The sequence below is a fragment of the Malaclemys terrapin genome, chromosome 2, assembly GCF_027887155.1.
Source record: "Malaclemys terrapin pileata isolate rMalTer1 chromosome 2, rMalTer1.hap1, whole genome shotgun sequence".
Lineage (NCBI taxonomy): Eukaryota > Metazoa > Chordata > Testudines > Emydidae > Malaclemys > Malaclemys terrapin.
This window is the reverse complement of record NC_071506.1, coordinates 171405433-171428765: the sequence shown is the minus strand read 5'-3', so window position 1 is coordinate 171428765 and position 23333 is coordinate 171405433. Positions and strand designations below refer to the sequence as shown.

The 23333-nt window shown below is 44.1% G+C and overlaps 1 protein-coding gene across 1 annotated transcript in view; it reads left to right on the top strand.

Moving 5' to 3' along the window:
- Nucleotides 1-441: 441 nt before the first annotated feature.
- The window catches only part of LOC128831797 (dynein axonemal heavy chain 5-like), a 279614-nt gene continuing 256722 nt past the window's right edge, over nt 442-23333 (top strand). The window contains exons 1-7 of the mRNA XM_054018564.1: nt 442-729; nt 1118-1305; nt 8613-8710; nt 11106-11294; nt 11396-11470; nt 12284-12373; nt 15825-15896. Coding sequence (XP_053874539.1) covers nt 1140-1305; nt 8613-8710; nt 11106-11294; nt 11396-11470; nt 12284-12373; nt 15825-15896 — 690 coding nt within the window. The 5' untranslated portion in view covers nt 442-729; nt 1118-1139. The remainder of the gene's footprint in view (nt 730-1117; nt 1306-8612; nt 8711-11105; nt 11295-11395; nt 11471-12283; nt 12374-15824; nt 15897-23333) is intronic.

The window sequence follows — 23333 nt, the reverse complement described above, 5'->3', positions numbered from 1 at the left end:
CACCTCATAGAGGGGTTACAGGTAATACATTTAAAACAAATTACAAATGTCAGATATTGTCAGTTACAGCAGCAACACAAATAGCAAGCAATACAGTGTATTTCATATTGATTTCTAAATAGCCTTGCCCCAGCAGAGAGAGAGAAGAAATGCCAACTGAAAGTAATCGCTAAATCTTTTTTCTGAAATGGGCGTAGTAACTTTCACATAGTACAGAGCACAGGCAATTGCATAATGTAACCTGAAGAGAATACAAAGAATTTCCAGCTCTCTGGGAGGTTGTTGTTAAGACGAAACACTTCATTGCTGGGATACAGCTAACTATGCCCTCCCATGAGTCAGTGTACAATTCCACTGTGTGTACGTATGCTCCATAGCAACAGCACATTAGCAAGTGGGGAGGCTCAAGGGAGCTGTTTGTTTGGAGGTTTCCCTTCTCTTACAGAGAAAATTAAATTACATGAAAAAGACTGATGGGCAATAATGAAATGAAAACCTCAGCAGGCAAAGTGGGGATTAGGGAGAGATGAGGTGTCTCCAGGGCTCTGGAGTTTTTGCTGGGTTTGCAAGAATTGCTGTAGCAGCTGAGGAATTCAGAGTGCCCAGGAAGACAGCAAACTCAAAAACCTGCTAAGAGAGCAAGCAAGTCTCCCAGCTCCTTATGCCCCAGGCTTCTCTGCAGGACCTGCAACAGAGCTTACAGTAGGAGCTTACGCTCTCCCCAAAAGGGTGAGTTTCTAACTCCAATAATTGCAAATCTGAGTAAGGGATAATGACAGAGACAATCAAAAACTTTCAGGATAGTTGTATTAAGGACAAATAGAAAGGGACTTTTATTGTTTTGCAAACCACCAGCTGGGGTAGTTTTGCAAAACTAAAGCTGTGGGTAGTTTGGATCTAACCTAAGTCCCATTTTAACTGAATTTGCAAAATCTTGAGATGGGAAGCAATTGGATGTACTGCTAGTCAAAAGTCCCTTGTTCTGTAGTGTTGGATGTTATAAATGGAAAAAAAAACTTGAAGGTATAGTAAATGTGCACCTTTCTTTTAATGTTACAAGGACAGTTTGTGAACTTCACTATCCAGCTGTCAGTCATCTTCTATCTCATTGTCTTAGGTTACTTTGTGTGCTGCTGCAGATGGAGGCGGCAGGGGGATGCGTGACTGAATCAGGGGGCGGAGGTGAGCTCAGCCCTGCTACCCCTGAACCTGCACAGCAAGAAACAGACCAAGAGCCAAGAGAGGCCTTAGCTGTCTCCAAGCCTGACACTGAGCTCAGTCCGCCTCTCATCACTATCAACAAAGGTAGGGGAGGAAATAATGGAAACGCTTTATATTGACACAGTATTCTTGCCGCCAAGTTAAAGACGTATGGGCTGGATGAATGGACTGTAAGGTGGATAGAAAGCTGGCTAGATCGTCGGGCTCAACGGGTAGTGATCAATGGCTCCATGTCTAGTTGGCAGCCGGTTTCAAGCGGAGTGCCCCAAGGGTCGGTCCTGGGGCCGGTTTTGTTTAATATCTTTATTAATGATCTGGAGGATGGTGTGAACTGCACTCTCAGCAAGTTTGCAGATGACACTAAACTAGGAGGCGTGGTAGATACACTAGAGGGTAGGGATCGGATACAGAGGGACCTAGACAAATTAGAAGATTGGGCCAAAAAAAACCTGATGAGGTTCAACAAGGACAAGTGCAGAGTCCTGCACTTAGGACGGAAGAATCCCATGCACTGCTACAGACTAGGGACCGAATGGCTAGGTAGCAGTTCTGCAGAAAAGGACCTAGGGGTCACAGTGGACGAGAAGCTGGATATGAGTCAACAGTGTGCTCTTGTTGCCAAGAAGGCTAACGGCATTTTGGGCTGTATAAGTAGGGGCATTGCCAGCAGATCGAGGGACGTGATCGTTCCCCTTTATTCGACATTGGTGAGGCCTCATCTGGAATACTGTGTCCAGTTTTGGGCCCCACACTACAAGGAGGATGCGGAAAAATTGGAAAGAGTCCAGCGGAGGGCAACAAAAATGATTAGGGGTCTGGAGCACATGACTTATGAGGAGAGGCTGAGGGAACTGGGATTGTTTAGTCTCCAGAAGAGAAGAATGAGGGGGGATTTGATAGCAGCCTTCAACTACCTGAAGGGGGGTTCCAAAGAGGATGGAGCTCGGCTGTTCTCAGTGGTGGCAGACGACAGAACAAGGAGCAATGGTCTCAAGTTGCAGTGGGGGAGGTCCAGGTTGGATATCAGGAAAAACTATTTCACTAGGAGGGTGGTGAAACACTGGAATGCGTTACCTAGGGAGGTGGTGGAGTCTCCTTCCTTGGAGGTTTTTAAGGCCCGGCTTGACAAAGCCCTGGATGGGATGATTTAGCTGGGAATTGGTCCTGCTTTGAGCAGGGGGTTGGACTAGATGACCTCTTGAGGTCCCTTCCAACTCTGATATTCTATGATTCTATGACACTATCTGGGGAATGATTTTCTAGGAACAAAAAAAGAAACTCACTATTCAGTAGAATTTTTCATTTTAAAACAGGCCCCTGCACTTGTAGGGAAGGTAGGGCCTAGATTAACAAAGGCTCAGAATCACAAAGCTCACGGTGTGAAGCAGGGATGCAGAAGGCCCAGAGGTCCAGCCTAACAAGGCAGTGAAGTTGCTTGGCTTATCCCGGAGAAAGAGTGAGACCCCTAGGGAGTCTGGCACCCTGAAGGGGTCCTCCCAGAGACTGTTCCAAAGCTGGGGCCATAGCACCGATCCTGTGGATCTGTGACAACATTGTTCGGTACTTTCAATTAAATGATAAAGACAATAAGGCGAGGGCTTCTTTAGGAGACAGGAAAAGCAATATTTAGGAGTTATCTAATAACCAGCGCAAAAGAGGAAAGAGCTCAACAAAAATAGGTAGCAACACATTCATAGAACTACAGATTAGAAAAAAATGTTGACCGATAACTAATACTATGGGGAAATTGAATATGCTGATGATAAACATTACTGAAAACCTCTAAGGTATACATAACAGAATTTCTATGAGAAAGAAAATACATGTGACAAGTTGTTGGTTCATGAACTTGAAGGGGTTCAAAAGCAATCTCACCAGTTAAAATGATCAGCAAGAGGAAGTTACACATCCTAGTGAAATATGTGTGTTTTCCATTGTAATCATAGTAACTTTCATATTCCGGTTATTCCATATGCTGAAGTTATTAAAACCTATCTGGAAGTAGGAGGCTTGCCAAAAATATGTGAGATTGATAATGAAAATTTAGATGAAGAAACAACAGAAGTTTTAGAGGCAATAGCAAGTATGAAAAGTGGTGAAATTCCAGGGTCTAACGGGTTTCCAGCTTAATTTTAAAATGTATTTAGAAGGTATTAGTTGGGTCTTTAATGGATATTATTAATACTGCTATGGAAGCGTAGCCCTTTTTAATTACTTCCATCTTGCTCTGCCCTGACTGGCTGCAAAGCCTCTGAAATAAAATTTGAAACAAAAACCTTCACACCAAAATAGTCCTTTTCTCTCCAGGCATTTCAGCTGGGGTGCAGTTTTCCTAATGTTCCTCCACAGTTTGGAAGAGTCAGAACATTTCAGTCTCATCCTCCCTTGCCTGGGAGAGTTTAGTCCATAGTCCACAAAGGAAGTCAACAAACTAGCATTGATATGTATAACAACCTGTCCTGAACTCAGAGGTCATCAGCCCTGATCCAGCAATGCACTTAAGCATGTGCTTAGCTTTAAGCATCTGAGTAAATCCATTGTCTTCATTGGGACCCTCATACACTTAAAGGTAAGCACATTCTGGAGTGTTTTGCTGGATCAGGGCTAGAGTTCTGAGCACTTTGCAGGACTGTGACCTTATTACTGATTAAACAAAGACTGTGAATGGCTAGCCAACTACAAAAGCAGTTTCTCCTCCCTTGGTGTTCACACCTCAACTGCTAGAAGAGGGCCTCACCCTCCCTGATTGAACTAACCTCGTTATCTCTAGACTGATTCTTGCCTGCATATTTATACCTGCCTCTGGAAATTTCCATTACATGCATTTGACGAAGTGGGTATTCACCCACGAAAGCTTATGCTCCAATACATCTGTTAGTCTATAAGGTGCCAGAGGGCTCTTCGTTGCTTTTTACAGATCCAGACTAACACGGCTACCCCTTTGATACTTGACCTTATTACTGTTGCTCCTTTGTCCTGAACAGTTAACAGATAGTCTGGACATTGCAGCTTGCATGGGTGGCAGGTATCATAGGCTGGGGGAGGCTCTGCCTCCCCAAATAGTGAGGTGTGGCCCCACCCATGCTCTGCTCTCAGGCTCCTTTCTGCTTGCTTCCCGCTTGTGGCTGTAGTCCATTTTCCATCTGGGGTGGCCCCAGCTCAGGCTGCGCCACCTGCCCTCCTTGTGCTCCAGGGCTGGGGGGCTGCAGCCACGCTGCCTGCCCTCCCAGTGCTCCGGGGAGGGGAAACTGCATCTGCACTGCCAGCCTCCTGGTGCTCCGGGGGAGGGGAGGAGGAAGGCTGGGGTGGGGACTGGTGGCTCCGGTGGGGCGGGGCCTCGGGTGGAAGGGGTGTGGCTGAGGCCTAGCCTCCCCCACCTGGTGATTCACACACTACCCATGGCAGCTTGTTTCCATTAGGAGAACTCCAAGCCTGCCTTTCCAGCTTCCCCTCTGCCCAAAAAGCCACACTACCAGAATTTCTCCTGCTTTTTCTTTGCTTTGTGTCTGCTCTCTGGTTCACTGTTTACCCATGCCCTGATGGACAGCAGCAACCATATCAATCCCTGGCCCCTGAGTTTGCATTCACTTTAGTCCTTGGGCAATGGCATTCATTGTTTTAGCTATCACTAAATGAAGGGGCATTTAATCGATCCCTCATTCACCTGAATGGAAGGTGACTAGCATGACCATCAGCTTCACTGTAGTTTCTGATTGATCAGACATGTTTGCTGGGAGCCTCCCAACATCCAGCATAACAATATAGAGCTGAATCAGGGCCTCAACATCCAAATGTCCTAATAGCCAGACACAGTCACAGACTCTTCCATTCCACAACAGACTCCCTGTCTATTCCAATATACAGCCACCTACCATGCATGCACCCAGTTCTTCACAGTCACACAAGCTCAGGGCATCTGCACCTGTACTTCCCCTCAGTGGTCCAGCAAAGGCACCCACTCTCAGGCTTCCAGCTCCCGAGCCATTGCTTTCTTGTGTGGAGTCCTGTGTCCCTGTTTCTCCTGATCAGAGTATCTCTAGGTTGAACAGTTCCTTGTCTTCACTGTGTTATTCCCAGCAAAGAAGAGTCTGCCTAAGCAGGCCTGTTTGCCTCCCCCCTCAGTGACAGTACACAGCGTGACTGCCCATAGTTATAAGTTGTCACACAACTTTTCCTAAGCAAGCATATTTTATTCTTAAGGTAAAAGCACTACAGAGAAAACACATTAAAACAATAAAAGAACCCATACCCATGCTAATAAGCTTACCAGAGATCACCCTCCACCCCTTGCCCAAAGGTTCTGGTCAGAGTGTCAGTCCTTCCAACCGTTCCCTATGAATCTCCTCCCACTGCTGTAGAATGGAGATCTTGTCCATTTGCTGGATCAGATCAAAAGCTCTGAGGCTGTTTAAAACCAGATTACTTATCCAGAAATCCGCTCTTTGTCTGTTGGTCCCGGGAGAATCCAGTCTGAACAATATATGTGAACCTCTCTAGGATGGTGGCTTCAAAGGACTGATAACTGAAAGAATTACTTTTGCAGACACTATCCTAGAGCAGTTTCATATTATCTCACAATAACACTTGAACAATTACATTTTGAATAGTATGGACCCCCAAAGTATTAAACTCAATTCAGTAAGGTTTGTCCAGGATATTGTTAATTTATCATGTTAACATTGTGTGTTAGTGTGACTGTGAGGAAAGGGATTTGCATTGTGGATAATTGTGTTTTGGAAAAGAAAGCAACTTTGTTGTGTGGCTGAGGAGTCTATGAGTGTGTTTGTGTGGTAAGGCATGTAAATGGATGTTGATACTGGTTTACCGGGTGATTCCCTTCATTTTTAATAATTATGTTTAGAGGAAATGCACTTAAGCAACCTCATGTATGGGAATATTACATCAACAAGGGAGCAGGAAGAACATATTTTTAATATAAGAGATAGAAAGACCATTCAGGACAATAAAGGATACTCTATCTAGAAACTGGAATATTTTAAAAATTAGTCAACTTAAAAAAAAAATCAAGTTCACAGAGTGCTTTTAATTTTTAGAGGGGCACAATTTTAGTTTATGTCTGTGTTATTTATCTGGAATCACACAGCATAGGATTCTTTCACACCAGTGATATAGAATATTGATGAAGAATCGATGTATGCTTTTTAAAGCTAGCTCTAGGGCTGATCAAAATTTTTCTGTCAAAACTGAAACAGAAAATTGGGTTTTTCAACTAAACTGCAACTCCCATGAGGCACTCTGTAGGTGTTTTGAATCAAAAATGTTTATTTTCAGCTGCAAGCTTTTGGCTGATAATGTTAGGTTTTCAGCTAGAATTTTTTAAGTTTTTGACTGGAATTTTTAAATTTAAATTTTTCGTCAAAAATTTCCATGGGAAAAAAGACAGTATTCTAACTTACTCTAAATAGTACATATGACTGAAAAGTGGATTTTATTATTATTTAATATTGGTATTATAGCATTCAGAGGCCCAATCAGGAGCAGGGCTTCATTGTTCTAGATGCTGTACAAGCATACATGAAGACACAATCCCTCCCTCAATGAGCTTGCAAGACAAGTGACATACAAAGGGTAGTGGGAGACCATTACAATTAAATATATACATTTACAATTTTCTTCTTCTAATAATTATGAATAGTCCAGTTTAGGGTTACCATATTTCAACAAGCAAAAAAGAGGACGGGAGGAGCCCCGCCCTAGCCCCGCCCCTGCCCCTCCCACTTCCCGCCCCCCCAGAACCCCCAACCCTCCCCCCGTTCCTTGTCCCCTGACTGCCCCCTCCTGGGACCCCTGCCCCTAACTGCCCCCCGGGACTCCACTCCCTATCTAAGCCTCCTTGCCTCTTGTCCCCTGACTGCCCCAACCCTTATCCACACCCTCACCCCCAGACAGACCCCTGGGACTCCCACGCCCCATCCAACCACTCCCCACCCCCTGACAGCCCCCCCCAGAACTCCCAACCCATCTAAACCCCTCTGCTCCCTGTCCCCTGACTGCTCCGATCCCTCTCCCCACTCCTGCCCCCTGACAGCTCCCCCCCAGAACTCCCAGCCCCCTACCCCCCGCTCCTTGTCCCCTGACTGCCCCCTCCTGGGACCCCTGCTCCTAACTGCCCTCCAGAACCCCACCCCCTACCTAAGACTCCCTGTTCCTTGTCCCCTAACTGCCCCCTCCTAAGACCCCCCCCAACTGCCCCCCAGGACCCTACCCCCTACCTGTACCCTGACTGCCCAAAACTTTCTCCACTCCCCTCCAAAAGCCCCCCCCCCATTTCTTGACTGCCCCCTCCAGAACCTCCCTGTCCCTTCTCCTGCCCCCCCTTACCCTGCTGCTCAGAACAGGGTGTTGGGCTCTGTGCCAGCCGGACACATGGCTGAGCTCCCCTGCACAACACAAAACCCGGTCCCTGGCCCTGCACAGGGTTGCCGGAGCGGGCTGCAGGAGGAGGAGCTGCCGGCCGGCTCAGAATGCAGGGAGGGGGGGTGGGAGGAGGAAGCTGCTCCGGAGTCCAGCCCGGGACTTTCCTGCAGCCCTCCCAGCCGCTCGCTCTGCCGGGGGAGGGGGAAATCCCGGACATTGTGAGTGCTTTACAAATTCCCCCCGGACGCTATTTTTAGCACACAAAAGGAGGACATGTCCGGGTAAATCCGGACGAATGGTAACCCTAGTCCAGTTCATAGAATATCAGGATTGGAAGGGACCTCAGGAGGTCATTTAGTCCAACCCCCTGCTTAAAGCAGGACTAATCCTCAGACAGATTTTTGCCTCAAATCCCTAAATAGCCCCCTCAAGGATTGAGCTCACAACCCAAGGTTTAGCAGGCCAATGCTCAAACCACTGAGCTATCCCACCCCGTGCAAACATTACTTTCCTTGAGGAGTGCTGCACTCCAAATTAAAAGTACTGCTCACAGGGTAAGGTACAATTTGAGTAAGGGTAGCAAAATCAAGCCCAAAGACATTGATTTCTTAGAGACACTGTGACAGAGATAGGTCTTGAGGAGAGAGTAGTGGCACTATGGATTAGTTCAGGGAAATATTTGCATTCTTCCTGTCAAATACATATGCATGTATTTGTTTAATTTATGCTTGCAGTGTTACAATTTTTTTCAATTAACATGTAATAAAAAAATCCCCCAAATGATTGTGCATGTGGTTCTATTCTGTTGTTAAATAGATACTCAGTTTCATTTGCACCAAGGAAGGGCTCGCTGATCTATAATTCCCAGAATTTTCCTTAGTTCCTTTTCAAAGATAGATGCTTTATAGCAACTTTCCTATCATCACTTGTGATTGCTGGTGTTAAAGATGCACTGTATTGCATATACAGCCAGTTAATATGAATAACTATAGCTTGCCATTTCTTTATCCTAGATGGTGAAGGAAAGGGCCACAGGCGTAGAGGTGCCTTTAAGAAGAGCACTGAGCCAAGATCAGCTATAACAGTGTCATCTTCAACTGCTGCTGTTTCGGCAAGTGATTTCATTTTAAAATCTCTTGTCGCCTAACTTTTGTCTTTTAACTATCAAAGCTTTTCCTTTACAGATCATTCTCTAAGGGTTCATTGTCAAAATACAGTTGCTAAATTTGGTACAGACCTGCAAGGTGCTAAGGCCTGGATCCTCGAAGATATTTAGGTGCTTAATTCTCATTGAAATCAATGGGAGTTTGGCACCTGCATACCTTTGAGGATCTGGGCCTAAGTGCCTTTTGGGTGGTGCCGAGTTCCTTCAACCTCTGTTGACAGCAATGAACAGCAGTTCCTAGGAAGCCCTCATGACATGTGCAGAAGCAGGCCTGTTATTTTCTGTGGTTACAATATTTTTATATTTGGTTTCTGTGCCTCACACAGTGGTTCACCTCTTTTCTTTGTCTTCATAGGTTAAAGATAACCTAGGAAGACTTGACGAAGTGCTTCACAAACAAAGTGAAGGAAGCTTACACTAGGAGTGTATCCTCATTCTGCTCCCATTCATGATCTGAATAAAAATGTCAATCTGCTGTATAGCTTCTCTGTGTCACAATCCTCACTCAGAAAATAATTTAAAATATCCTACAGCAGTGCAATTGTCAAAAACCAACAACAACAAACCTACATCAGATGATATATATAAAATGATGCTTGATTAGTCACCTAAATAACCATATTAAGAGACAAGGAGGGACTGAATTTCCAGTATTTTATCCATCAAAGAGATAATAAACTCTTACTGCAGTGACATTAGAGCACTAATTAAGAATGACACCACTAACTGCTCTAAATTAAACTTAAATTCTCCTGTTATATCTAGCCAGTATCACTAATAATTGTACATTCAAGTGGTAAGTCAACTCTTGTTGAATGACATTTGGCTTGAGGGATACTGGAATTGGAACTTTCATCCTGGGCATATTGTAATACAAAACAAGAAAATCTGTTACTGGCATGGAAGTCAGAGCTATTACATTAATAATAGAGATGGCCCATGAATGGAAGAATTCTGTGTGGATCAGAAAAATGTGGCTCTTAGAGGCATAAGAATAGATCGGCCAAGTAACTAGTTATTTAGCTCTTCTTCCTGTGTCCTGGGCTCAGAGAGGTAAGGGAAATGCTTCTTAGAGGTAGGAAAGGATGCTTAGAAACATCAGGATAGATTTTCTGGTGCAAGACTAAAGTGTAGAGGAAAAGGTGGCTTTAAGTCACATTTATGCTCCCCAATTCAGTGACCAAGTGAGGGTCAACCCAATCTCTGAGGTAATTAAGAGCATGCTAACAGCTGCTATAATTTGTACCTGACTGTCCCGTGCCCCAAGAACTGTTCCATTAGCTGGAGATTGCTGGAGTATAAGGACATTGTGGCCGCATCCCATTTTTCCCAGCCATACCTCCTGCACTGGGAGGAGGGGAGTTGTAAGAGCAACTAAGGCAGCCCCATACCACACAAGCAGTTTCCTGCAGATGAAGGGAATGCTCAGGTTGGTGGTTAAGATGGCTGTATGACTGCTTTGTGCCGCAGGACCCTGCAAACCAGAGGACCTGGCTCATTGGAATGAATCTTTACTTTTCATTTTTCTATGAGGTGTATATTTCTTCTTATAAAATTGGTAAAGATTTGCTATTTATTCTAAAATTTCTTCTTCACCATGTGTTTTCCTCCTTATTATACAGATCTGAAGATTGTTTAAAAATCCTTTGTCTGTATGGGCTTTTCTCTTTCCATTTCTATTACAGTCCTTCTCTGAGCTACATCTGAAAGCCCAGTTAAACATGTTCCAGTAAGAGAGGAGAGTGAGGCTGATGGTGATTTTGCTGTGGAGCTGTTTGTTTGTTTCTGCTGAGTAACACTCTTGCAATGGTAGTTCACAGTGCTGACAGTAGAGATGGGCATGGAGCAAAGCTGAGAAAAAAACACTTAGAGGTTTAGAAGCTGGATTCCCAGAGTTCAGCATCTATGGATTAGGTCCAGTTTTGACATACGTTTTTATTGTGAATTTAGGTCTGAGTACACCTCTATTTCTGAGGTGCAGATGTGAAGTTTTAATTGTACTGGCCCTATAATGTGTAATATTTTTGCCTTTGAGAGTTCCCTAGAACTGATGTTCCTCTCTTTTTTTATTTAACTTTTTAATGATATTTTCTTGTACAATATTGTAGATATCAATCTATGCAACTATTTGTATCATTACTGTAAAATAAAAACTTTAAAATTTTTTAAAATGTGTTAAAAAGCATTTCACTAAGCCAAGTAATGTACCTTCCATCAAATCTCCCTGTTTAAATAATTGTTGAAACTGTCTTAAAAAGCAACAGCATATGCTGCTTAAATTTTAAATGAAAAAAAGGGTGCTGAAAAATAATATATTTTCTAAAACATTTTTATCTTCTAGCCAAATGGGAAGAAAAATGTAGTGCTATCCAGTGAAGCTAAGAAAGAATTGGCCAAGCAGGCCAAAGTCACCAAGGAGGAGAGAAGAGCTCAGTTAGACGACAGACACAAGTATTTGATATTAAGATTAGCAGATGGGATAGGCTTAAATGAACAGGAAGTAGAGGACTTCGTTATTTCTGATGAAAAGGTAATATTTATTTTGTATCTATTAAATGTTTCCTAAATTGCCATACATCAGATTTTTCTCAGAATATTTTATAATTAACTAGCACTATAATTTTGTTTTAGTTTCAGCTTGTAGGAGAATTCTTTGCAGAGAACAGACTTAAAAAGTTACTTTTCTTTTACCAAGATGCATGGCAGGTATGTTTCTAGTGTTACTGTTGCAAATAGCAAAGTTAGATTAAAACATTTTTGAAAGGAAATTGCATATTTATTAGAAAGCTCAGAAAATCTTAAAGAGCATTCTCTTACATGTACATTTGTATTTACAAACCATAGGTCTAATTCTGCTCCCTCTGAAGTCACTGGCAAAATCCCCACTGACTTCAGTGGGAACAGGAGCAGGCCCTCTTGGTATGGTGTGGTATGGTACTATTCTTAATCTCAGTAGAAAACAGAAGACTCAGAAATGGCCAAAAGAGGAAGTTATCAAGATTTTAAAAAGTGATTGACTGTTCACTTTGGTAAACTGTTCACTATGATAAGGCACTCAAAAACTAGAGAAACTAATTGTGAAAACAGGAGAATTGGGCCAACTATTTCATTCTTCCCCTCTAGTCTGAACCATGCCCAGCTCTAGTGACAGGGAAGCACTGATTCAAGAGCAGGGGCGGGCGCTCCGCTCTTTCCATGCGGCTTTGAACGACCTGCTCTCATGAAGGAGGCTTGCCTATGAAACGTTGGAGACGAAGTTTTCTGACTTTTTTTCCCTTCCTCCTCTGAGGTTTTCTGTGAGAGGGGAACTTTTAAACCAATTGCAGGAGGCTGTGATTGTGCACTCGTTACGCTGATAAAACTGAGCCAAGGATTATGTCTAGGGCTATGGATTCATCTCTGATTCAGAATAAACTATAGTTATAGTTCATACATTTAATTAGGATGAATTACCTAATAATTAATAGCTTCCATGGAATTTTTATTTTAGTAACATCTTATTTATAATTTATTTGGCAGCAAAAGTCAAATGTTCCTTTGAGGACAGATGGGTCTTCCCCAAGTTCACTTTTGCAGAAGAAGTTATTTATTACCATGGGTTCTACCGAGGTATGATCCATTTATTCCTTAGATTAAATTTGTGAATGCTTTCATGATGGAAAATATGGTATACTGGAAAGTGCTAAATATTGTGCAATGTTAAAATAGCTTTATATAATTGTTAGACATACCAGTGTCTCCATAATTACAAGTTCTCCCACCAGATTATAAACTGAGACGGGAATTCTACAGGAAAGCTGACTTTGAAGGCAATGATGTTTAACAGATTTCAGAGCTCATTGTCAGGAGGAGAGCTGGTCAAATAATTCATTGTTAATAGTATTGTAAGTGTTGGAAGTTTTTTTTAAACAAGTGCTTGTAATTCATGAATTATATTTTTCACTATTCAGTCATTTCTAGTTTAGAGGTAGAGCTCACAATAAAAAGAAATTTTTGTTCTTTAAAATGTACTTATGTTTTGAGAATGTATATTTTAAAGGATAAAAATTATGTGTATTCTTCCAACAAAATACTTTTAGTTTTGATTCTATTCTATTCTATTCTATATGGGGAATACCTCCCCCATCACTGTTATACCTGAGCATCTTCTAGTAGTGCACTAAGTGACATTTGGGCTCAACCTCCAAATAGGAGTTGTGGGGGGTAAACAACTTAATTAGTTTTAATAGACAGCTGGACAAATTTTTGAATGCAGTTGTGTGATGAGGTTGCTTGTGATGGTGGGGGGCAAGGTTCAACAGCTCTGGAGCTCACTTCTAATTTATATCTTATGTGGGAGAAAAACGAGTTCTCAATCTAAGGTTGGTTGCAACATGCCAGAGGCAGCTTTATTTTCTTTAACACTTGCAAGGGGAGAGTACTCACGGGCAGGGGTTCCCCTCCCGAGGCAGGTCTCTGTTAGATAAACAATTAAGGCAAGCATGTATACCTTTTGTGACATACAGTAATGATCAACAACTGCATTTTGTTTATATTCCTTTCTGATATCTTACTTTTCTCAGCAATTTCTGCTACAGTCTGCATTCTAATCTTATCTAAAACAAGGTTGAAAAGCAGCATCCCTTACAGTTATTTTCCACTTGCCTTGGCCCTGCTTGGGAGTCTCGCGTTATTAGTTGTTAGAGTTAGCCTGACTCTTGCTCTTCCAGGAAGACTAAGATGTCTGTTCTTTCCCCAACTTCCACACTTATGTTCCTAAAGCTCATGCTTCAGGGTTTCAGCCTGCCACTAGCAGGAGTGAGGAAATAAATAAATAGATATCCCATCTCCTAGAACTGGAAGGGACCTTGAAAGGTCATCGAGTCCAGCCCCCTGACTTCACTAGCAGGACCAAGTACTGATTTTGCCCCAGATCCCTAAGTGGCCCCCCTCAAGGATTGAACTCACAACCCTGGGTTTAGCAGGCCAATGCTCAAACCACTGAGCTACCCCACCCCAATGTATTTTGGGAGAGGTTTTTTATCTTTTTCCTCTGTTGCACCAGGGATGGCCACAGCTCTCTCTCAGGGGCTTGGCTGGCTAATTCTTGCTCATATGCTCAGTGTCCAACTCATCACCAGATGTGAGTCAGGATGGAATTTTCCCCCAGGTCAGATTGGCAGTGATTTTGGGGAGGGGCGGGGGTTGCATTTGTCTGCAATGTGTGGGTGCAAGTCACTTGGCAGAAGTATCTGGATATATTTAATTCAACTATTTCCCTGCCATTGGGTACTGGTGCACCTCGGTCCCTCCTATTCTTTGTCTGTGGCACATAATTGTCTAATCTCTTGTGGGTTGTAATACTTGCCTCTCATTTCGGTTGTTGAGTTTAGTCTGCAGGTGCTGGGTGATGCTGGTGGTCTGTGATATACAGGAGGTCAGACTAGAAGATTTAATGGTCCTTTCTGACCGTAAACTCTATGACTTTGTCAGCAGGGTCCACATGATCAGGTAGTGCACAGCAGGCTGGTGCAGGGTAGATTGACACCCCGGCTTGTTGCAAACTAAGTGTTTGTGTAGACAAGCCCTCAGAAAAGTCATGTTAAAAAAGAGTGTCTTGCACTTGGAGCACACAGTGGTGAGGTTTGTGGTGATCTTTAGTTCCTGGGGAAGTTCATTCCATAGTCTAAAACCATGAAAGCTCAGTCTCTTGCACAGATGAGCTTTACCTTATTGCAGAAAGTCGTGCTGTGCCTAAGGAGTCGAGTCATGGTCCTTGTTCCGGACTTTTAGCGATCTTTTAGATATGCTGTGCCCTGGCCATTGAGTGCCTTCAGGATAAGAACAGAGACCTTGAACTTGGCTTAACGTTCTATGGGAAGCCAGGATAGAGAGCTAAGGACAGGTGTGATGGCCTGCGTTGCTGAGGAGATGCCCTGCAGTGTTCTGTACTAGTTGGAGTTTCCTAATGGATGGTGATTTCATGCCCACAGGGCAGGCCTTAGGACTGGGCAAACAAGGCCCACGCCCAGGCTGCCGTAGCCAGGGGGGCGCCACAAGGGGCTTGAGCTTCCCCTGACTGGCTGTAGCAGGACTCCTCTCTTCTCCGGTCCCTCCCCCGTGCTGGGCCGATGGGCTTCTCCACACCCCTACCCCCCTGGCCCTCCCTCCCTCACTCCTCAGCCAGCCAGCTGAGGGCTCCAGCTCTGTCCCAGCCCCGAGGAGCCCAGAGTGGCGCAGCCGGGGCTGGTCACTAGTGGCGTGGCCCACCGCTTGCTGCCCAGAGTGGAGCTGAGACCCTCCCTGCCTGCGGTCCTGCACCGCTTGGTCTCCGGCAGGGCCTGGCCGGGCTGGGGTCAGGAGGAACGAAGCTTCCACATGGTGGTGGGGAAACTGGGAGGGGGGACTTATAGTGACAGTGTGCTCACTTTGTTTTGACCATCTCTAGTTGCCTATATCTGTATGGTGTCTAGCACAGTCGGAATCTCATCATTGATTGCGGTTCTTAAGTGATACCGTAATATAAATAAATAAAAAAGAGAAACATGGAGCACAGAATTTTATTCAGATTTAAAGATTTTCATTTTATTTGTAAGCTCATTTAGCTGTAGATACTTGTAATTTATCTGTGTTGTCTGAGAAACTGATAGTGCAGTTTGCCCATGGTTCTAATCCACCAGAAGGGAAAAAGCTGATATTAGACATTTAAAAATGTATTTGGATTGAAAAAAATACACTTTTAGGGATTTTTTTTAATTAAATAAATGGAAGGAAAGAATATTCCAAAATGGTTCATTCTGGCCTAAAAATACAATGAATCTATGAAAGTACTTCAAATGCTTAAAAATTGAACATTTCCTCAAGTATGCTCAATGAATTAATGCCAGCTGAGAAACAAAGCTGAGTGATCGATATTTGAGAATCAGTTATTTGCCTATAAATGTACAGTAGTCTCAGTAAATAGTTTGTTAAATATTTTCAAGTAATTGATTTTTCTTTATAATTTAGTTTTTGTCTCTTTCCAATTTGTTGAGTATATTATTTTTACTTGTATGTATTATATCTGTCTTTTTTTTTACAGGGCTTAACAGGAACTTGTGCATTTTTTCTAAGGACTACAGATAAAGCAATAACTACAGCAAATATCTCTCAGGTCAGGCAAAAATCAGATAATATTTACAGCTTGCTTAAAATTTAGGACTTGATCCTACAAATCTTTACTCACACATCTAGTCTCAATGGAGTCAGATAAAGCAGCAGGGAATATTTGCATGAAAAGGGCTACTTGGATATGTTAGGATGTTCCTTTATGATCTGGAAAAATATTTACAGCCTAGCAGTGTTCTGATGTGAATAATTATGCAGGTAGCTATTCACAGGATTTATGATGAGCATCAGAAAAGATATAATAACCCATTGTATGAGTAAAATTCCCTTATTTTCCGAAGTGAAAATGTAAAATTCAATAGAGAAATGTTTAAATCTGAAGACTTTACACATATGACTAATTCTTACTCATGCAAGTAACCCAAATAAAGTAAATGGGGCTGATCACATGAGTAAGGGTTGTGGGCTGAGGCCTAAGTCCAGAATCATAATCAGAGGATTAAGGAAGGAAACTTGGGATTCAGGCCCCATCATCTAAGCCGGTGTGAGCAAACTTTTTGGCCTGAGGGCCACATCTGGGTATAGAAATTGTACGGTGGGCCAGGAATGCTCACGAAATTGGGGGTTGGAGTGTGGGAGGGGGTGAGGGCTCCGGCTGGGGGTGTGGGCTCTGGGCTGGGGCCAAAAATGAGGAGTTCAGGGCAGAGCCGTAACAAGGAATTTTTGTGCCCGAGGCAAGGACCGGCTCCAGGCTCTTCGGTGGCAATTCTCAGAAGGAAGGACCTGCCGCTGAATTGCCGCTGCTGCTCCATTCGTTGTTTGGCGGCAATTTGGCAGCGGGTCCCTTAGTCCCTATCGGAGAGAAGGACCCGCCGCCGAATTGCCGCCGAAGAATGAATGAAGCGGGGGCGGCAATTCGGCAGCAGGTCCTTCCCTCCGAGAGGGACTCAGGGACCTGCCGCCGAATTGCTGCCGAAGAAGCGGTGGCAGTAGAGCTGCCGCTGATCGCGGCTTTTTTTTTTCCTCCGCGCTGCTTGGGCGGTAGAGCTGCGTCCCTTCACTTTGCACACCCGAGGCGAGTGCCTCACTCGCCTCGCCCTTGTTACGGCACCGGTTCAGGGTGCAGGAGGGTGCTCCGGGCTGGGATCGAGGGGTTCGGAGGGTGGGAGGAGGATCAGGGCTGGGGCAGGGGGTTGGGGCACAGGGGATGAGTGGGTGAAGGTTTTGGCTGGGGGTGCAGACTCTGGGGTAGGGCTGGGGATGAGGGGTTTGGGATGTATGAGGGTGCTCTGGACTGGGACCGAGGGGTTTGGAGGGCAGGAGGGGGATCAGGACTGGGGCAGGGGGTTGGGATGCGGAAGGGGCTCGGGTGCAGGCTTTGGGTGGCGCTTACCTCAAGCAGCTTCTGGAAGCAGTGGCATGTCTCCCCTCCAGCTCCTACATGTGTGCAGCCCCGTCCGCGGCGCCACCCCTGCAGCTCCCATTGGCTGCAGTTCCCAGCCAATGGGAGCTGCAGAGCCAGCGCTTGGGGTGGGGGCAGTGTGCGAGCCCCCTGGCTGCCCCTAGGTGTATCAGCCAGTGGGTGGACATGCCACTGCTTCCGAGAGCCATGTGAAGCCATGGCACAAACGGAGGGGGCAAGCCCCAGACCCTGCTCCCCAGTGGGAGCTCAAGGACCGGATTAAAAGGTCTGTCGCGCCAGATATGGCCTGCGGGCCGTAGTTTGCCCCTGGTCTAAGCAGACTCAACATAGTGAGACACTGAGTTTATTGGTGAGTGAGGAGGTCAATACTGTGGAATGCACTTGGAGGAAACAATGAGATAGACCTGTCTGGGATCGGGAGGAACAGTTGTTTTGACAGAGACGAGGATAAATGAATCAATAGAGTCTGAGAAGGCGGTTCCATGATGTGAGAACATGAAGCTTTGGTGTATCCAGGCCCCATTTAATCTTTATCCACGAGTCAGAAGGACCTCAAATGGGAACAAAGCAGTAGAATGCAGGAATAAAGAGAGCTCTGCAGGATGCAGCTACTGAAGCTAGTGAACTTAGTCTTTCTAAAAGCCAAGAAATATACATGAATACCAGCAAATGTCTTAGATTGCCTTCACCTTATCTAGTAAAATATTTATAACAGCACCATTACAGAGAAGAGGGAGAGAGACATTTTCAGCAGAAATTTGAAAAAGGAGTTGAGGATGCTCAGCATAACTCAGGATTGTGTCTCCCACCCCCACCCCGATTTCAACAGAAGCACGTTTCTGGCTCTAAGGCCCTCTGTCAAATAAAATCATTAAACTTGTGTTTAACTTAAGTATTTGCTTAACTTTAAGTGTTTTTCTGAATAGGAATGAACTTAATTTTATGCTTAAATGCTTAAGTATTTTCCTTAACCAGGGCCTAAGTTAGCACACAGGTGAAATTGTGGCTTTGTTTCTTTAATAATTTTAAATTGTTTTTGTATTTTGTGACAATTTAAAATTAATTGATGGTTTATTTTTGCTTTTAAAACAAGGTGGTGTGACTATTTACTTTAAATTGTTTAATTTATCCCTCATCTTGAATCTGGGTGCATTAAACATCTGTGCCCCAATCCTGCAAACACTTATGCATGTGTTTAAATTTAGTCACATGAGTAGTCACGCTACTAATGTGAGTAAAGCTATGCATCTGTTTTAAATGTTTGCAGGATCAAGTCTTGGTAACACACAAACACAAGTGTTACTAACGATTGGCTCCAAGCCTTGCTTTCCTCTACTCACTGTCAATGCAAGTTCCTTTTCAGCTGCACAACCAAATTATGCAAACACCAAATTGAATAGATGCACCTTTAAGAACATTTTAAAATTGATATTCCCTAAAACTAAAGGCAAGATATAATCCAAAGCATATCCCTACCCTATACAGCAAAATACAATTAAAATCTTTCAAGACATTTGGAGGGATTGTCATTTTCAGGAAACACTGAAATAGCTTTATAAAGGGAATCCAAACATGCCAAATTTAACATACAAAAATAAAAAAAGAGAGAGTCTGAGTCTATACTCTTCCGAACTATTGATACATTTATTTTTGTAAAAGCTGATGAATTCTGTTGCACAGCTTCTTTCCTCATTCATCACTAATGGGTTAATGCCCCCCACTTATGGACTTCAGGAATGGTCAAGTGTTGCTTCTGGAGACTCCAGGACTATGCCCATCCTTCATCTGTGGCTACCAGATTTTCTGCTTTTGGCAGTAGAGCAAGTTGGTGGTTTAGTTTCTCCCAACTATTTTTTTATTTTAATTGTTATTCATTTTTGTGCAGTAGTGATTTATAATCTTCCTCCCTTCCTCTGCCTCCTCCCCTGGATGAGGTAAAGACCAGTGTGATGGTCTCAGCCACTTGGATCCAGCACTGCAGTGCCTCTCTGCTGGACTCCTCTGCCACTGCTCGGGCATGGCAGAGACATCCTGCAAATACTGGGCTAAATCTAAGCAGTATTCCTGCTGTGCGGCAGCTTTTACAAGCTCTACAGAGGGTTTACTATGCTCTGCCTGTTCTCAGCCAGCTGACCTTCACACTGCCAGAACACAGAGCTTAGAGTCGGTCAGGAATGTCAGGTCCCCATCCTGCCCTGAGGAACCGGGACTCCAACATGAAAAAGCCTGATTGGCAGCCTCTGAGCTTTTGGTCAGGGAATATAAGGACAAGGAGGACACTATCTGGGCAGCTCCCTGGGTAAGTCCTGCAACAGACCTGTCTTGGGGAGGTGGGGGGGAAATGTCACTGAAAGGACCCAAGTTCCCCCCCCACATACTGAAGTGGGTCCTTGACTCACTCAGGAACGAAGCAGGGCTCCTAATCTGCTCCTCTTCCTCCCACTGTGAATCGGGGGATTCTCATGGGACTCAGGGATAAGTGCTGCAAACCCCAGAGACTCTGGGTCACAAAAAGGAAAAACAATTGTGTCCTTCCCAAGGCAGCAATTTGTATTCTTAAATGAACATGTGAGGAGAAGATCAGGGGTTAAGCCCCTTTTCCTTTTCCTTCCCTCCAGAAGGAGTGTTTTCTGGGGCTTTTCTCCTACACACAGGCTCTCACAGTGCGCTGAATCAGGCTCACCGCCCTTTGTCCCCCGCAGTATGTCTGGGTTTGCAGAAAAGCCTGGCCCTCTTGTGCAGCTCTGCCTCAGACTGCAGCGTAATTGGAACTGTGCCTGGCTGGCTCTCAACCCAAGGATCCTCTCTCTGTCACAGACAAGGGCTCGGGTTCAGGCAGCAGTGGAATGGGATTTGTGCCTTGTGATCAGCCATAAACCCTTGCTCTGCCAAGGAAAAGGGCTGAGTCTGAAATGCAGGGAAAGGTCTCTATCTTGCTGACCACCCCTCATCTGCTCCACAGACTGGCTCCACAAGCAGACCAGAACAGAGGCACATGCGGACTCTGTTCCCACAGAGGTGCACCATCATGGGATTATAGAGGGGTAAATGAGAAATCCCTTCCTATGTTCAAAATGATCCTGATTTACTGAGTAAAGCCCTGAGCAGTACTAGGTTTTTCCTGCAGTACTTACTTGCATGCTAGCCAGCCTGAGGGAGCAGGTAGGCAGCCTTTCAGGCTCCCAGAGATATCTAGCAAGCTACTTCCCCAATTGCAGTATTTGGTCCATTACCCCTCCTTGGTTTGGTGGTCTCGAGGTCATGTTGAATAGCATACTACCTCTCCCCTGTAAAAAGCCAGGGGAAGTACCACAGATGCACCACCAACCCCCTCCACAAAACTGGCTGTACTTTTTCAAGACAGGATGCCAGTGTCCTGCAAGGAACTCATTAATATTAATAAAGCATCTTCCCTTTCAAGCATTATTAAATACACAGTTTCACATAGATGCCTCCTTGAGAACCATCATAACATCCAAATGAGGCCATCTGATTAAAATCAAATGTTAAACTAAAAGTCATATAAAACCAAAGAATTGTGGTAAGTTTGGGGAGCCTAACATTGATGAAGCTGTAGCTCTGTAGGTGAAAGACACAGTCACACCCTCAGAAAAGGACTTCCTTCCAAAAGTGCCCATAGACCATAAAACTGATGCCACACTGCACAGCAATTTCAAAACTTCAGTGAAAGCTTTGCAGAGCAAAGGTTTTTCATATATTCAGTAAGGAAAGCCCACTTGGTGTAAACAAGTGGCTCATCATCTAGCATAATGATCCTGGCTTGGAGTGAGACATCTTAGGTTCTGTCCTGGTCAAATCCTTGATGTGATTTGTGATGTGCAATGGTTTCTAACTTGATGGGTACAAAGAAGCCATGTTACACTCAGGACAGCAATCAGTCATCCTAAACAGATACCTTTTGCACCAAACTTACAGGTGAGGAACCATTTGGGGAAACAATAGAGAAATTAGTAACTGAGAGTGCACAGAGACTTCAGTCTTTGTTATCAATGCCAGCACAGCAATCCGACCAACATCAATGGTATCCAAGAAGGGACTTTTCCCCGGGCAGAGGGAAAAATCAGGAGCAGAAGTTTCCAAAGAAATCTGGATATATTTTCCTCCAAAACAAAAAAATTGCCAGCATGACAAAGACAAAGAGCATTTGTGTATGAGAGCTCACAGTTCCTGTACAAGACTCTTCCTTCTTATCCATGCTCTGCACCTAGAGCCTTGAGAAATAGGTGGTAGTAATCACAGCAAGGGACAGGTCACAATTTACACACTTATACTCCATGTATAGACAATTTACCAATCTGTAGCCTGTCCTGAGAAACAGACCCATTCATTACTGGGCAGCTGCTGGAAAGGATTTTGTAGCTACCACTGTTTCAAAATCAAGAAGAGATTTTGATCCCAATGCTGAGAGTTGCTCACAGGAGTCAAAACAGACAAGGATCTGGCCATAATTTTACCACGATGGTAGAGATTAGCAAAGAACCAAAACTTCATTGCATCAGTCATTTCCTGGCTGTGGTCATTCATAGACAATTGTTTCCAATGGCTAGGATTGCTCATGTGTTGCGTTGGCTTCATTCCTGAGTGGATCTTTCAAAATGTGCCTGCAGAAATTCCTTCTGAAGACTTGGAACTATGCACTTGATGCAATGCAAAATTAGGTGTCATTCTCAGATCACATCCAAATATCCCTTTGTGGGTAGGTAAGTACAAATACACTGAAAGGCAACCAAATTTTTCCTCTAGACCCTTTCATACTCACTATGGACACAAGCTTCCCAGGGTGGGGAGCATACTTGGAAGACAAATTTCCAAAATCTCAGAGAATGTACTAAATGGTTCACTTTGACATCTCTATCAGTGGCATGTATGAACAACAACACCTCTCCCATCGTGTCCATATGGTATCAGAGCAGTTGGCCATTGAATCCAATATGTTGACTGTGACAGTGGCCTGTATCAGCTGCATCAGTAGAAGGTGCAAGCAACCATGAATTGGGCAATTACAATGCCCTCAAGAGAAGAGAAGTCACCTACTTTCCAATAGAGGTTGGCTTATAACTGAGTCATGAACGTTTAGTGTAACCAGAGGTCAGACTTCTCTGTTGCAAAGGAAATAGTTTTCTGAGCAGAGAAGAATCTGCAACCTTTCAAGACAGTTCACATGAAGGACACAATAAAGAAGGGAAAGGGAGAGTTAGTTCTTCTTCCCATCCTCTACTGGCCTAGAAGGCGCTTTGGACTTGTTAAATAGCCAAGGACTCCACACTGTACCTTCAGAAAAGGCCAAACCTCTTGAATCAGGAACTTCTTCATCTAGACCAGGAACATCTACACTTAGCAGCCTGGGCATCAGAAGAGAAGTGTAGTTCAGCATGGATTCTCCATTAACCTCAGATACAGTTTGGTATCCAGACAGAACCGGGATATTTCACTCACTGATCTGGTCAAATTTACATTTCTGGTGTGAGGGAAAACAGAAAGCTCTTTGGAACAGGGACTGCCTCTTTGTTTGTGTTGTGCTCAGCAAAAGGGGCCTTGGCCTCCAGATGCTGCCGTACTATACATACAATAATAGTCGCAAAGTTCTAGTGATCTCAGCTACACTAGAGTTTCTCCAGAATGGTTGGTTGGATTCCTACAACCAAACACCGTAGAAACATGGGTATCAGCCCTAGCAGTGATCTGTAGGTAGGCACATTAGACTCTTCATTTGAGTATAATAAAATGCCATGATTAATCAAAATGACAGATTCGACAAGCCTATGACTAGCCTTTCTAGTCCCCATTACGTCCAAAAGCAGATTTTGGAATTAATTCCTGTATCTATACAAGAACCATGTTGTTGTTGTCATGAGCAAAAGGTGGTTGTTAAAGCATTCTGCCCATGGTAAGTTCTTTGCACAATTTCTGCAAAATAGTTCTCCCATAATTTTGTTCTAACCCTTGATGCTGATTTGATAGGCTGTGACATAAATGAGCATTGCTAGTATGCTGTTCATCTCATTCCATGCAAAATGTCATGGTTTTAGGGTCTCAAAG